At 49.3% G+C, this 14686-nt stretch overlaps 5 protein-coding genes across 5 annotated transcripts; 3 read left to right on the top strand and 2 right to left on the bottom strand.

Annotated features, from left to right (window-relative positions):
- Positions 1 to 199: 199 nt before the first annotated feature.
- On the top strand, positions 200 to 2844 carry LOC120908800 (probable cleavage and polyadenylation specificity factor subunit 2). Its single transcript, XM_040320171.1, has 2 exons — positions 200 to 489; positions 557 to 2844. Exons 1-2 carry the CDS (start codon positions 341 to 343, stop codon positions 2778 to 2780), a joined length of 2373 nt encoding a protein of 790 aa, XP_040176105.1. The 5' UTR covers positions 200 to 340; the 3' UTR covers positions 2781 to 2844.
- On the bottom strand, positions 2752 to 5109 carry LOC120908802 (tudor domain-containing protein 1). The gene is made up of 5 exons (XM_040320174.1): positions 4829 to 5109; positions 4513 to 4753; positions 3514 to 4416; positions 3144 to 3426; positions 2752 to 3058 (listed from the first exon to the last, which is right to left on the bottom strand). The coding sequence occupies exons 1-5, from the start codon at positions 4928 to 4930 to the stop codon at positions 2923 to 2925; spliced, it is 1665 nt and encodes a 554-aa protein (XP_040176108.1). The 5' UTR covers positions 4931 to 5109; the 3' UTR covers positions 2752 to 2922.
- Positions 5110 to 5222: 113 nt separating this feature from the next.
- LOC120908799 (claspin) lies at positions 5223 to 9740 on the top strand. The gene is made up of 6 exons (XM_040320170.1): positions 5223 to 5995; positions 6073 to 6231; positions 6297 to 7767; positions 7832 to 9192; positions 9272 to 9421; positions 9520 to 9740. The coding sequence occupies exons 1-6, from the start codon at positions 5378 to 5380 to the stop codon at positions 9637 to 9639; spliced, it is 3879 nt and encodes a 1292-aa protein (XP_040176104.1). The 5' UTR covers positions 5223 to 5377; the 3' UTR covers positions 9640 to 9740.
- A 24-nt stretch (positions 9741 to 9764) lies between these two features.
- LOC120908803 (single-stranded DNA-binding protein, mitochondrial) lies at positions 9765 to 10656 on the top strand. The gene is made up of 4 exons (XM_040320175.1): positions 9765 to 9879; positions 9947 to 10025; positions 10160 to 10268; positions 10342 to 10656. Exons 1-4 carry the CDS (start codon positions 9865 to 9867, stop codon positions 10553 to 10555), a joined length of 417 nt encoding a protein of 138 aa, XP_040176109.1. The 5' UTR covers positions 9765 to 9864; the 3' UTR covers positions 10556 to 10656.
- Positions 10657 to 10851: 195 nt separating this feature from the next.
- LOC120908801 lies at positions 10852 to 14146 on the bottom strand. The gene is made up of 4 exons (XM_040320173.1): positions 13658 to 14146; positions 13356 to 13560; positions 11886 to 13283; positions 10852 to 11797 (listed from the first exon to the last, which is right to left on the bottom strand). Exons 1-4 carry the CDS (start codon positions 13988 to 13990, stop codon positions 11529 to 11531), a joined length of 2205 nt encoding a protein of 734 aa, XP_040176107.1. The 5' UTR covers positions 13991 to 14146; the 3' UTR covers positions 10852 to 11528.
- Between the last annotated feature and the right edge of the window lie 540 nt (positions 14147 to 14686).

The raw sequence follows: 14686 nt of genomic DNA, 5'->3' as shown, positions 1-14686 counted from the left end.
TGTTTGCTAATGTCTAATCAAAATGATGTTTTACAAAGAAAAAGGAAAACGGGGTTTTAATCGATAAATGCTTTTGCTGTTATCCCCATTCAAAACGTATTATTTTGCTATTTTTATGTTTATCTATAAATCTTGTCCGTTTGTAGCAAGTTTGATGTTATGAGTCGATCCACTAACCCTGCAATTTGACACGCACGACAAGCTCCACCAAAACGTCACAACAAAAATCCGCGCGTCCAAAAACAAAAATTTCCTCTGCTCGCACTGCTCGCCGGCAATCAACGAAAGATTTTTATCGAATTTTACCTCGAATGGTGTGTGTAGAAAGTGCTGGCGCAATATGACTTCCATCATCAAGATGCACGCCATATCTGGCGCGATGGATGAGTCGCCCCCGTGCTATATCCTGCAGGTGGACGATGTGCGAATTTTGCTCGACTGCGGCTGGGATGAAAAGTTCGACCAGGGATTTATAAAGGAAATCAAAAAGTAATCCCCAAACGTGTGTCTGAAAAGTGGGGATCAACATTGACTAATCTTTCGGACCACTTTCCAGATACGTGCATACGATCGACGCCGTGCTGCTGTCCTACCCCGATGGCAGTCATCTCGGGGCCTTACCGTACCTGGTCGGTAAGCTGGGCCTGAACTGTCCCATCTACGCGACGATTCCAGTATACAAGATGGGGCAAATGTTCATGTACGACATGTTTATGTCGCACTACAACATGCACGATTTCGACCTCTTCTCGCTCGACGACGTGGACGCTGCGTTCGATAAAATTGTCCAGCTAAAGTACAACCAAAGCGTGGCGATGAAGGGCAAAGGATACGGTATCACCATCACACCCCTGCCGGCCGGCCACCTGATCGGTGGCACCATTTGGAAGATTGTGAAGGTGGGCGAGGAGGACATCGTGTATGCGACCGACTTTAACCACAAAAAGGAGCGCCATCTGAACGGTTGCGAGCTGGAGAAGCTGCAGCGGCCCTCGCTGCTGATTACGGACGCGTACAACGCCCGGTACCAGCAGGCACGGCGACGTGCGCGGGACGAAAAGTTCATGACCAACATTCTGCAAACGCTGCGCAACAATGGCAATGTGCTGGTAACGGTCGACACGGCCGGGCGCGTGCTGGAGCTGGCGCACATGCTCGACCAGCTGTGGAAAAACAAAGAGTCCGGGCTGATGGCGTACTCGCTGGCGCTGCTGAACAACCAGAGCTACAACGTGGTCGAGTTCGCGAAAAGTCAGATCGAGTGGATGAGCGACAAGCTGATGAAAAGCTTCGAGGGCGCCCGAAACAATCCGTTCACCTTCAAGCATCTGCGCCTGTGCCACACGATGGCCGATCTGGCGAAGGTGCCCAGCCCGAAGGTGGTGCTGGCCAGTTCGCCCGACCTGGAGAGTGGCTTTTCGCGCGAACTCTTCATCCAGTGGGCACCGAACGCGAGCAACAGTATCATCATCACGAGCCGCTCCTCCCCCGGCACGCTGGCACGCGATCTGATCGAGAACGGTGGCAATGGGCGCAAAATCGAGATGGACATACGGCGGCGCGTCGAGCTGGAGGGTGCCGAGCTGGAGGAGTACATGCGGACGGAGGGTGAAAAGCTGAACCGGTCGATCAAGAAGCGCGATCTGGACGAAAGCAGCTCCGATTCGGACGACGAGCTGGAGATGAACGTCATTACCGGCAAGCATGACATTGTCGTGCGCCCGGAAGGCCGTTCGCACACGGGATTTTTCAAGTCAAGCAAAAAGAACTACGCCATGTTTCCCTTCCACGAGGAAAAGATCAAGTACGACGAGTACGGGGAAATTATTCAACCGGACGACTATCGCATGGTCGACTTGGGCCCGGAAACGAACGGGGGCGATGATAATAAGGAGAACGGAGGCATCAAGACGGAGGACATCAAGAAGGAAAAGGAGGACGAGGTGACGGTGCTGGACAAACCGACCAAGTGCGTGCAGTCGCGCAAACCGATCGAAGTGAACGCGCAGGTACAGTTTATCGACTTCGAGGGCCGTTCGGATGGGGAATCGTTGCTGAAAATTCTCTCCCAGCTGCGTCCCCGGCGGGTGGTGGTGGTGCGCGGTTCGCCCGCCAACACGTCCCACATCGCCGAGCACTGCCAGCAAAATATAGGCGCGCGTGTGTTCACACCCAATCGTGGTGAGATTATCGATGCAACCACGGAAACGCACATCTATCAGGTACGGTTGACGGAAGCGCTTGTGTCGCAGCTCGAGTTCCAGAAGGGTAAGGATGCCGAGGTGGCCTGGGTGGATGCACAGATCGTGATTCGCAACAAGCGAATAGACACCGTGGCGGAGAAGGACGCTAACGGTGCGGCAAATGGCGGTGGTACCCTGCTATCGGCCAATCCTGTCGTTCCCGGAGCTGGCGGAAACTTGGGCGGTGGTGGTGCTGGTGCTGGTGGCGGCGCCGGCGATACACAGATGGAGGTGGACGAAGTGGATACGATCGACGATAAGATGGACAAACAAATTTTAACGCTAGAGCCTCTGGCACAGGAAGATCTGCCACCACACAATCCGGTGTTCATCAACGAGCTGAAGCTGATCGATTTCAAGCAGATTCTGATGAAGAGCAACATTGCGTCGGAATTTTCGGGCGGAGTGCTCTGGTGCAGCAATGGCACGGTGGCGCTTCGTCGCGTGGACACCGGGCGCGTTACGATCGAGGGTTGCATTTCGGAGGACTATTACAAGATACGAGAACTGCTGTACGAACAGTACGCCATCATTTAATGGGCATAATTAACAGTGCATATGTGTTTGAAATAAAAAGTTCATCCGTCATTACAAAATTCAATTTACTAAGTTTAGAGATTACTTAATCTCCGCTGGTCAAAGATACTTGCTGATAAGCTGGATAAGAGAGCGCGGCAAACTATCCCGGGATGGCAGCGTTTTGGTCGAATTTCCCCGGAGTCCTGGGGAGCGCCAACTTGGCCATAATCAATCCTTCTCCGATGTCGAAATCATCTTCGTCAAAGAGCTTAACTTCCCACGGATGTTTGTTGTCGCTGAAACACATAAAAGAAGATGAAGCGTATTGAAAGATACAAACAACAAATCTTGCGCCGCTCGCTGCCATGGGTTTGCGCTCACATAACCAACGCCTTCATCGGTTTGTCCAGAATGGATTTGTACAGCTGATCGATAGCCTCCAGGTGGCACGGTTTGATGCGCTGTATATTGGCGATACGGCAGCACGCTGCCTGGTACGGTAGATACTTAAAGCGATCCTCCCAGCGTCGCACTTCGCTCGACCCAACGGTCGCCGTATTGCCGTAGTCGAAGTAAAACACGTTCACCATATCGTCGAACACGTCGCAAACCGTTGCACGATACCAAATGCCATCGTACTTAGCAATCACCAGTTCGCCGAGGGCTGTAATTATAAACCATGTTTCGAAATTTCAGTTCAATAAATAACACCCGACCTGTAACGCAATCCCTACGAATCGGACACACTTACAGGGCATTAATTTGAAGGGTTTGAAATTTGCTATCGTTTCTGGATCGTTCATTTCCGCCATCAGCTGCTCGTACTCCTTGTCGTTGCGTTCGTTCCCAATGATGTGTGCGTAAAACTGATCCACATCGACCACGCAGGTAGGAAGCAGCTGAATGTAGGTATTTGTCTGCGGCACTTCCATCCGTGCCGGAACAGACACAGTTACCGTGTCCTTGTCGAGCGTCCATCCATCCGGATCCTTCGGCGCATGTCGTAAGCGGCAGTTGCTTCCCTTGAAGCAGCGTTTCGTTTCCGGATCATAGTGCTTGCACAGTCGATCGTCGTCCTTCGGTACGTATCCCAGTACCGCTTTCATCGGATTCGAAGTGCTGAGCGGCATTTCGTCCATTTCCTGCAGTTCCTCGACCGTGAGCGTGTCTCTGCTAATGGCGTACTCTTCGCGCGGAGGTTCAGCATGCTCCACTATCAGAGTATCGTTTTCAACCGCAACCACACTACAGGACACACTGTAGTACAGACTCAGTGGCATTGCGGCAGCCGTATGGCTTACTTGGCACTTGATCGCATACGCCGGCAACTGACACAGGTCGGACGGAAGTTTCGCTTTAGGAAGAAGATCACTGTAGGCAAGTGTTTCGCCCATATCCAGCAAATAGAGCTCTGCCGTGTCACTGCCAGCCGCTGGCATATTGCAAATGGCGCGATGCCAGACATTATCAAGATATACGGCAAACACCGCACCAGCGGGCGGTGCTTTGGTGAGAAAATCCTTTGGCATTTGTTGCAGTGTCGTTAAACTGTTCCTAATGACATCCTTTCGCGAATCATCCAACGCATAGAAGGTACCGTCAGCAGGGGACGGAATGTATGTGACAAGCAGCTGTACGTTTTCCCCAGCTTGATCTACATCAGAGAAAAAAGAAAAAGCAAGAACCAAAAATACAATGGTTAACCTCGCATTCGTTTGAGCGCATTCTAAAGAAGCAAAGAGGCACCCACAGTCAAGCGTTGGTGCGATGTAGCCGAACGAGGAGTACGTATCGGCTGGAAGTGGTTTCTGCGCCGGTTTCGTGTCCAAGACAGAACATTGATCCGCAAACAATCGCTTCCAATCGTTGACGACGATTTGCAATGATTTGCCCATGCTTTGCAGCTTATCGTGGGCTGCCTCGAAGTCCTCTACGAAGGTGTCACGTTTAGTCGACTCAGCACTAAATAGCTGCGACCGGAGCTGCCTTGCCTTTGGGATGGAAACGTATGCAGTTAGTTAGCATTTTGATGATTGATTCGACGATTATTGCTTCCTTGCACTTACCCGCTCTAGCATTAAACTGGTCAGAGAATTCACGAAAGCCACATGTTTCTCCAAATATTCGTGGGAAACATCCCAAAGCTGCTCATACGTGCCATAAGCCATTGTTGTCTGCACGCTGCTCGTAATCCGCAGGGCAAAATCCACCTGTTTTTTACGATCTTAACGTGTTTCAGCTTCGTCGTACTGCAATGGCGAGCTACCGGAACAATGCATTCGATTGTGCTGTGTCCGTTCGATGAAAGGCTCTTGAGAACAAAAGTGACGATCGCTTGTGTTCTTTGGTATATCTTTTGTTTACTGGCCCGACGTTTGCCAATTCTAATGAAAACGATTCAACCCGGGCAGGTAAACGGTCTGACTTGATGTGACGTTTCATTTGTGGAAAGGCGGGAAAACTGTTTTTGTACACAGTGGAATAAACAATATTTTGGTTGCGCGTTATTTGCTTTTGGAAAGTGTTATCGTTTTTGTATAAGTGCTTGAAATTGTGTAACAAGGCTATTAGTGGTGTTTGCTTAATTGGCGGATGGTCTAACTATTGCGTCTACCATGGAGTACGATTCCGATTCCGAGCTGCACGCAACCGATACATTGCGTTGCGAAAGTGATTCAGAAGAAGACGATCAACGCAAACAGAACAGCAAATTGCCGGTGGAAAAATATGACGACGACGGGGAAAGCGCTAGCAAAGATTCGGAAATGTTGGAAACGGTTCAAGAAAGTGCGATATCTGATGTACCGAAGAATGGTTCATCCGACGAGGAGGATCAAATAGGACATCGTACCGTTAGCACTGGCCGTAAATCGAAGGTTTCTAACATCATTGATAGTGAATCGGATGAAGAACAAGCAACGCCGGAAATCGCGGACAAGGAGGCGACACCGCACGCTGATAATAAGGTACACCTAAATCGCCTGCAGTCCTTGCTTGATTCCGATTCAAGTGAGCAGGAAGTTGCTCCACAGGAAAAGAAAGTAAAACCCCAAACGAAACGGAAGTTGAAAAAATCTGCCAATGAACTGGGAACACTTGCATCATCGGACTCTGAGGGCGAAAGTGAAGTTAAAATTAAGACAAATGTGAAAGAAAAACGAAAACGTAAAAAAGACACGAAAACCGAGGGATCACCCACTGCAGTTCGCTCTGCTCGGGATATTCTCGCGAGCGTAAGTAGACCATTCATCGCTACACAGCATTGAGATTCTTCTTTAACTCATTACCTATTTATTCACTTTTTCCGTAGCTTAACTTATTTTTCGACGATGATGACCTAGAAGGCACAGCACAGGTTGCTGCGAAGTCAAAATATTCACCATCGGCTGTTGATGAAAAAACGACCTACTCTTCTTCGGAGGAAGAATCTGTCGAGGGTTTGATAAAAAGCGCAAGATCGGCTCGAAAGGTATTTAGAACACATGCAAAGTTGGCGTACGTAACGATCACCATTCAAGTGTTCTTGCATTACAGATGACGGCTAAACAGGCTATGGAGGACAAGCAGATCATCCAAAGTGAGTCACAGCGGATGGCCCGGGAAAAGTACATCGATGTGCCGTACCACCGTACAAAAGTGTTTTCCTTCGAAGAGTTTCGCGCTAGGAAAACGATCTGCAAGCCTGATCCGGCGCGCGATTGCAAAGAGAGTGCCGCCACGGCAAACAAATCGATCCGGATGAACGCGGCACAGCTGGAAGAGTTTGCCCGAAAGCTTGCAGAGCGAGAGCTGGAATCGCAAAACTTTTTTAAATCCGAAAGTGACTCGGCGGAAGAAGCCGAACCGGAAAAGGAAGTTGCAACAGACGGCAAGCCCGACGAACGGCAGGAGAATGTCACAATGCACGATTCGCATGATAAAAACGATCAGGAACACGTGGAACCGAACGATGAAGATGTACCTTCTTCAACCGTTGCACCAGCAAACGATCAATCGATCTCGTCTGAGAATGGCACGCTTGCAACAGAAACAGATAAACCCATGAGTGAAGAGCAAATGGATCCCATCGATGAAATAGTAAATCGAACGTCCGATAATATGGAGCAGATGATGGCTTCGTTCAATAGCGAGGCGGAAAAGTCTTCCGTACCGGAAACAGAACCAGTTCAGATTAATTATGATCTGTTTTCGAATGAATCACCTGCCGGCCCATCGTTGACGAGCAAAAAGGCATCGCTACTGGCCAACCTTAAGCTTCCACCGTGCCCAAGGCTTAGTGGTAGTTCCGACATGCTGATCGATCTGGACAGTGGTTCACTGCAACCGAAGGAACCATCCGGGGTTGACATACTCTTCCAGCGGCTGGCAAAGTGTAGCGGCAGTGCGCAAAAGCCGACGACGCCAACAGCCAAAGCCGTCAGCATCTTGAGCACAGAGCATGGTGTGGTAAAGCTGGACACAGTAACACTGTTTTCGTCCGAGGAGCGCCCATTGGTGCACAAAGAACCCATCCCTGGAGCGGCGTATCATAAGCTGAAACAAGTTTTGAAAGAGAAAATAGACAACAACCGCCGAGAGTATATCCGCAAGAGGGAAGCAGAATTTGCTAAAAAGATGGACCTCGAAAAGGCTGAACAGGGCGATGCCGCCATGGACGAAGAGGAAGAGGAAATTGAACTGCTGGATGAGGATGAGGAGGAGGAGGACGAGGTGGACCAGGAAGAAGCAGAGGAGGAAGGTACAAAGGCTAATGCGGATGGTCCGCAGATCGGGACACTGTTGGATGATCAAGCGCTGGACGACGAAGCGTCTGAGGCCGATGAAAGCTCGAGTTCTGACGAGGACGAAGAAAATGACCAGGAGACGGCAGGGGGCAGTAAAAAAGCGGGAAGAATTATAAAAGCATTTGAAGATTCGGATGATGAATTGCAGCCCGCTAACGGGGAACCCAAGAAGCCGCTTGAGAATGCAACAAATGCAATAACGTCTTTCACACTTTCCTCTGGTATGTACATTGATTGTATACTCGTCACTTATTTTTAATAGGACTTTTTTTCTATTTTGTATAGGTCTTTCTTTAGTTTCTGAATCTGCCACCAATAACGAGCAGAATGATGAAAGCTTAACACTGCTTTGGAAGAACGACGAAGAGCAGCCCGATCAGCGGGAAGAGGACGAAGAGGAGGATGACTTGATGGCGCTCTGTTCGGGACAATTTGCAACACAACTGCCAACGCAGAAGCAGGCTTCATTTTCACAGAGCGACGATCATGATGGTGCTATCGTAAGCCAGGCAAATCCGAAACCACTGTACACACAGAATCAGGAACCGTTTGGGGAATCTCAACTGATGGATCTCTGCTCGGGACGATTCGAAACACAGGCGAATGATGAAGATCCGACCTCAGGTGACACAGGGAAACAGGATTCTGCTCCCGACGCCGACCAACAACCAACTGATCACAGTGAAATCTGTGTCGGTGGACGTCTTCGGCTAGATTCGTCAGATGAAGAAACGGAACGCGTTGAAAGTGAACCTAAACGTAAAGTGAAAAAGCAAAGAAGAAAGCAAATTAACATCTCCGATGATGAAGATGATGTGACAGAACCCGAGAAAACCGCCACGGACGTTGAGAAAACGGCCGATGCAACTTCCGACGCTGGCGATCAGGAGGAGGAGGAGATGGAGGAACCCGACGAGGAAGCCGAAGGCGACGAAGATGGTGAACGGTACGTGGATTACGATTCGGAGGAAAATGAGGTGGAAGTTCGACTGACCAAGAAGGAAAAGGAACTGATGAGTGCCAAGTTCCTGGAGAACGAAGCCGAACTGTCCGAATCGGAATGGGGCAGTGCGGATGAGGATGAGAAAGATTTGGACCGGTACGATGTGGAGGTAGCTGACGAGGAACAGTACGATCAGGAAAAATTGCAGCAGGAGCTCGAAAAAATCCACAATCGTCAAATGCTAGATCAGGACGATCGGGAGGTGGAGCAGCTGAAAGAATTCTTCCTCGAGGACGAAGAAAAAGATGGCGTCGGACGGGTGCGGCAGTTCCGGTGGAAGAATGTGGAGAAAACGTTCAGCCTGGATTACGATAAAAACGGCCAGCAGGAGGGTGAGGGAGACGGCGAGGGCGGTGGCAACGGAAGCGATGAGGAGACGGAGCTAAACTGGCGCAAGATGCGTCACGAGCGCAATTTGTTGCTGAAGGAGAAAAACATTGATCTCAGCACGATCGATCTGACCGCCACGACGATGCTGAATCCGGCCGACACTACTGCCGTCGCCGGCGACGAGCAGGAAAACATGCTTCAAGCGGGTGGAAAGAAACGGATCACAATCATAAAGAAGAGCAGCAGCACCTCATCTGCAGCGGCGATTAAGGACGATAATCCGTTCCTGATCTCTAATTCCTCCATTTTGCAGGTAGGGAGAGATATATAGCTGTTTTTTTCTCCTGAGTATTCATATCTAATTTCATATTTTCCATCCTCTTTTCCCAAAGGGCCACAAAGCATCGTTTCTGTCCCGCGATAAGGAAACGCTGGAGAAGCTGGCGAATTTAATACCGGAATCCGAAGGCGCGACCAGTTCGCTCATAACGGCAAAGGCACGAAACTTCGTGTTCGCTACCCTAAGTCCTGCGGTCGAAAAGGTAAAATCTTGATAGAGAATGGTAGAAGTTAGAATTTCAGGGAACTGGCGTATTTACCTACCACTATTGAACCTGCGCTCTATTTCGTTTCCTTGCAGTCTTCCAAGCGATCCCTCGATCAAGAAGGCGTTGAGATGAATTCCAACTCGAAGAAAGCAAAGACTGTGGCGAAACAGTTTGGATCGAAGAAGAAACTATTACTGGAACCTTCAAAATAACATAAAATTAAAATCGATTTTAAGTATACGTTAAGCAATGAAAGTCTGGTGCATAGAATATGAAGCAAGTGAATAAATATTGTTTACAGAAAAAAAACAGACATGAAATGCGTTTCCGCTTTTACTTCAAGGGTTATTTTTGATCGCGCCAGAACGGCCGGCATTTTTGACAGAAAGTTTGTTTACTGTGCTATTAGCGCACAAGCGCCTCGCGTCCTTTTCGACATGATTTCCTCAAGCGTAAGTTAAAGTATTATTAACTCATTTTTCCACTCAAAGCGATGTTATAACAATTTTATTTTCATAGATGCTACAGTTCAGCAAGTTGTTGACGCGAACGGGTCTACATCGTGCCTATTGTACAGATCCTACCCGTATCGAGAAGAGTAAGTGGTTTTTGCATCATCAACATTGTACAATCGGAATCGGAATTGTGCGCCGCTTCCTCTAAAAACCGATTCAAGTAGGATGTAAAACACAATCATTTACATTTTCTATTCTATCTTTGTCGCACATCTAGCTGTAAACACTGTCACGCTGCTCGGGCGTGTTGGTGCGGATCCACAACGCCGCGGCAATGATGAGCATCCGGTCGTGATGTTCTCCGTAGCGACACACTCCAACTACAAGTAATGGTTGACTAACAATGCGTAATTGCTAACTATGCCCTGGTACAAACAGCGTTTTATCGTACATTCGCAGATACGAATCGGGCGACTGGATGCAGAAAACGGACTGGCACCGGGTGGTAGTTTTCAAGCCGGGTCTCCGAGATGCCGTGATGTCGTATCTGAAGAAGGGACAGCGCACGATGGTCACCGGCAAGATAACTTACGGAGAGATAACCGACCAGGAGGGAAAGCAACGAGGCACCACCAGCATCATTGCCGACGATGTGATCTTCCTTCAAAATTAAGCGCCACACGCGTTCGGTGGTGCGCATTTTGCATTTGCATTTGTTGTGTATAGTATTTGGTTAGCATTTTGGAAAGAAATAAAGTGTTGCTATGAAATGTACACTAGCGTTTATTACAAAAGTTATAAGAAAGAATGGGGAGTTTCTTAAGCAATAGGATGTGCTGCTGAACCGGGAAGTTTTGTATGAAGGAAACGATCAGTTTCGGTTCACTTTCTTTCTCCATTCTGCCTCAGTGATTTCTCCGTCTAATCATTACTTCTGATCATGTCTTAAAAAAAACAATTACAACACAATGCTAGTAAAAAATCGTTTATTTGGAAATGCGTTTCGCGCACGCTCTGAATTTTGCGCATTCACTTACTCGCTACTAAAAATGCATCTAACTTCGCGATCACACGCGAGAAAGCAATGGTCAGGTGGTGTTCGTGCGTGTGCTTGTGTATTAAGCCCCAAAAATCAGTCTCATTTGCGATCTTGCCAAACGTATCGAGAGAGGGAGAGAAAGAGAACAGCCTTAATTGCTAACACTTACAAGCTAACAAGCATCAATACAAGAAATAACAGGAAAAATGAAACGTACGTGACAAGTAATCAACGATAAAAAGAATAATTAATGGATGGTTGAAGCAAAAAAAAACCTTACAGCTACGACACAAAAAAATATCTTGGCACGAGATGAAACGGCGAGAGCGGCGGTTGATTTTGTTCTGTTATATAGCCTATATTACTAACGATTTGAAATTACACCACTCTTCACAGAACGTGTGGCCAGGACGGGGCGACACGCTCGCGCACATACACACTTTAGGCTAGCTATTTTCTTGGTCAGTTCATCATGAGAGGGGTCTTACTTTGTATAATGCAGTGCAGGAATCAACGTTACCTTCATGTGCTTTTGGACAACCATGAATGTGGTACATCATATACTATTACTCGCGGTGGCGCGGTGGCCCCGGTTTGCACCTTAATCTCATTTGTTACTGACGGCGGCCGGAATGGGGGCGACATTTTCTTTGGTCGTTGCGTCGGCTGCAACTGGTAAGGCGGTGGGAGCCGCTTTGTACATTACGCTTGAGGTGGCGAACAATTTCTCCATACTAGTGATGACGGGGCGTTTGGCCACCTCGAAGAACAGCTCGTGCGAGTATTTCTTGTGCACCGTGTCGAACGAATATTGCCTCGAGCTCATGCCGTTGTTCAGCAGCACGATCGCGTCCGTAAATTGCTCCACCTTGTAACCTGCAACGAGAAGAGATGCAACGTTTGGCATGGGAGATTATAAGTATGCAATTGAACTCCTAATTCCCCCCACCCCCGTCATACGCACTTGAGTAGTATTCGAGTGTTTCGTTCCATCCCGGCTGGTCCAGCATACGGCGAGCGATGAAGAGCGCACCGCAGGCAAGCTTGGAATCGCGCACCAGCACCGTGTTGTAATCCATCAGCCCCGTCTCGAGAATGTAGCGGGCCAGCGTGAGCGTCATCATCGGAATGCGGTTGACGCGAGCGTACCGGCGCAGGAAACGGTAGGACAGTGGAAAGCCGAGATCGAATTCGATGGTACGGAACACGGTGCGCTCCATCTTGAGCAAATCGTTACGATCGTACGCACCGTCGCAGAAGTAAACAAAGTCATCGACCGTCGGGGGCAAACGTTCGTCGTACTTCGAGGCGATCAGCATGCCCGCGATTCCCACGAGCTGCAAGACTTCGTGGCCGATCGTCACACGGGACAGGTAGGTGTCGAGTATTTTAACGGCCAGATAGAGCGTTTCATGGTTCAGCTCGAACGTCTCCTGTATCTCAATCATCCAGTCGACCAGCAGGGCACGCATCCGCTTCGTCAAATGCTTCTGGCGCACCATGTAGTCCGGAATGTCGTACGCGGGCTCCCGCTCCTGCAGGTAGTCAAATATGTCCTGTGCGTATTCCGACACCTGGTAGATATCGTTCCAGTAGCAAAGATCGTAGTCCTCGACACTTGCCGGCGGCTGTTTGCGCGGCACACCGATCTCGGCAGTGGCGGCCCGGGTTAGGGCAACGTTTTCGGTGATTAGCATTTTCCACGGACCATTCTCATCTTCCACCCGAGCCTTCGTCTTTTTGTCCGGTGCGGCAAGGGAAGCACCGGTCGCCGCCACACGACCAGCGGCAGCAACGGCCTTTCCTTTGTTCGAGATGGTCGCGCCATCATCCAAATTGTCTACCGCCGTCATGTACAACGTACCACTGTCTTCGAACTCGCTCGACCCGCGGCCGCGCTGCTTAGGCTTTCCATCAGCTCGGGCAGCGAGTGGTTTTACCGCCGGTGGTGCCGGTTCGTTGCGTGGTGCAATCTCCGGCCCAAGCGGATCCACACAGTCCGGCCCAAGCGGGTCTACACAATCCGGCCCAGTACCGGCGGAGGCTGCTGAACCGTCCTCAAAATTATCAACCGCTGTCACGTACAGCGAGTTGTCGCTTGCCTCGAACTCGCTCGACATTCGGCCACGCTTCGGCTTCACCACCACCTCGGCATGCTTGGCCAGGCAGGCATTTGTGGCCTGCTGCGACTTTTTCTGCTCGCCATTGCTTGCAGAGTCGTTTGTGGCGATTTCAGCCCCGGCCGCTACTGTTGTCGAGCGCGCTCTTAATACATTTTTCCATGACGCACGATTTGTGACAACAGTCGCAAGGGGTTTCGGTTTAGCAACCAACTCCTCCGCTTTGCGGTTTTGAGCGAGAGCTAAAGCAAACGGAAAGGCGTGTTCGTTCTGTTACCATTTAAGTCGCTTAAGGACGCACATTGCACACTTACCTGACACACCCGCAACGTTTCCGGAGACGGTGTCTGACGACGACGGTACATTCTCTTTGCCCTTCATGACCGAGATGGGTCTGTCTTGTTGTGTCTTTTGATTCACATCGACGGCTTGCTGTTTACGCATAGCGGCGCGCGTCATGATCCTGGGGACGCCATGGATCTTCGGTGGCTTGTTTTTCTTGAAATGTTGCTCGTTTGGCTATGAAACGTAAGGAGTGGTGATATTTGCATGTAACATTCGAACACTGCATCTCGATCGCGCATCGCTCTAGCGGTGTGGATCACACAAAACATACCTTCCATGTTGGTTTGGCGACGTCCCCGACCAATTTGTTCGACGACATCATCGGCTTGCTCAGAAAGTTGGTCATCTTGCTCTTCAGGACCGCTCCGATGGTCGACGCCGTGCCCGTGGTTTCGGCATTGGTCAGATTGCCCAGCGCGAACCGTTTGGCACCGATTTCCTGCTTCGCTAGGCTCATGTCTGCTTTGCGCTTGGTGCCCGTTTCCACCATTTCGTCTGTACAATTTACTGGATCGTGTGCACCTTTGGTTACGATACTGTTAGCGTTCAGAGCGCACGCTGTCGATTTTAAGGCGACGGTGTTAAAATTGCTGTTCGAAGCCATCGTCGTCGCGTACTTCGTTCACTTTACGATGCGGTGCGTGCGCGGGCAAATTTTGTGCGTCTCGGCCTATGCCTACAGATCCAGATGGCCGTTACGGGAAGCTTGTTCAAAGGTGCTCGGACAGACAGATGGAGGGAGCGCGATGGCAGGTGCGTACATCACAATACAATTTGACACTGAATTTTGGCGGGTTTAGATAGGAGAGGTAATCCACTGTCGTTACAAATCAAGATGAGTGATACAATAAGGTGTCATAGAACCCATTTTGACAACAGCCATATTTTTTTGGTTTTTGATATCAAAAAGTTTATTTGAATTTTATTTGATCGCTCTTCATAATTAAAAATATTGTACGAATGCCAGTGAAATCCCATATTTATGGCAACTGTTGTTATGTCATAAGGGTTTTGAATAGCTGTGATATTGTTCAAGCAAAATAGCTCAAATTATTCATTATACACATGGATCCTGTTCCATGGGTATACTCAGTTCGTAATGTCCTTTTCGGCCGTCTACAAGGACAGAGGGGGCCCAAGTGATGGTGCTAAGATGGCGTTGAGGTCTCTGCCATAAAGGCCGGGATAACGAATTGGCAGACGAAGGCGCCAAACCGTGGGCAGTTTCGGACACTCGTGCAGCAAGCCAAGGCCGCCAAGCGGTTGTAGCACCGGTTAAGAAAAAAGTAAGATAAAAATA

This window comes from Anopheles arabiensis, chromosome 2 (genome assembly GCF_016920715.1).
Source record: "Anopheles arabiensis isolate DONGOLA chromosome 2, AaraD3, whole genome shotgun sequence".
Taxonomy (NCBI): domain Eukaryota; kingdom Metazoa; phylum Arthropoda; class Insecta; order Diptera; family Culicidae; genus Anopheles; species Anopheles arabiensis.
This window is presented reverse-complemented; position numbering and strand designations above follow the sequence as displayed.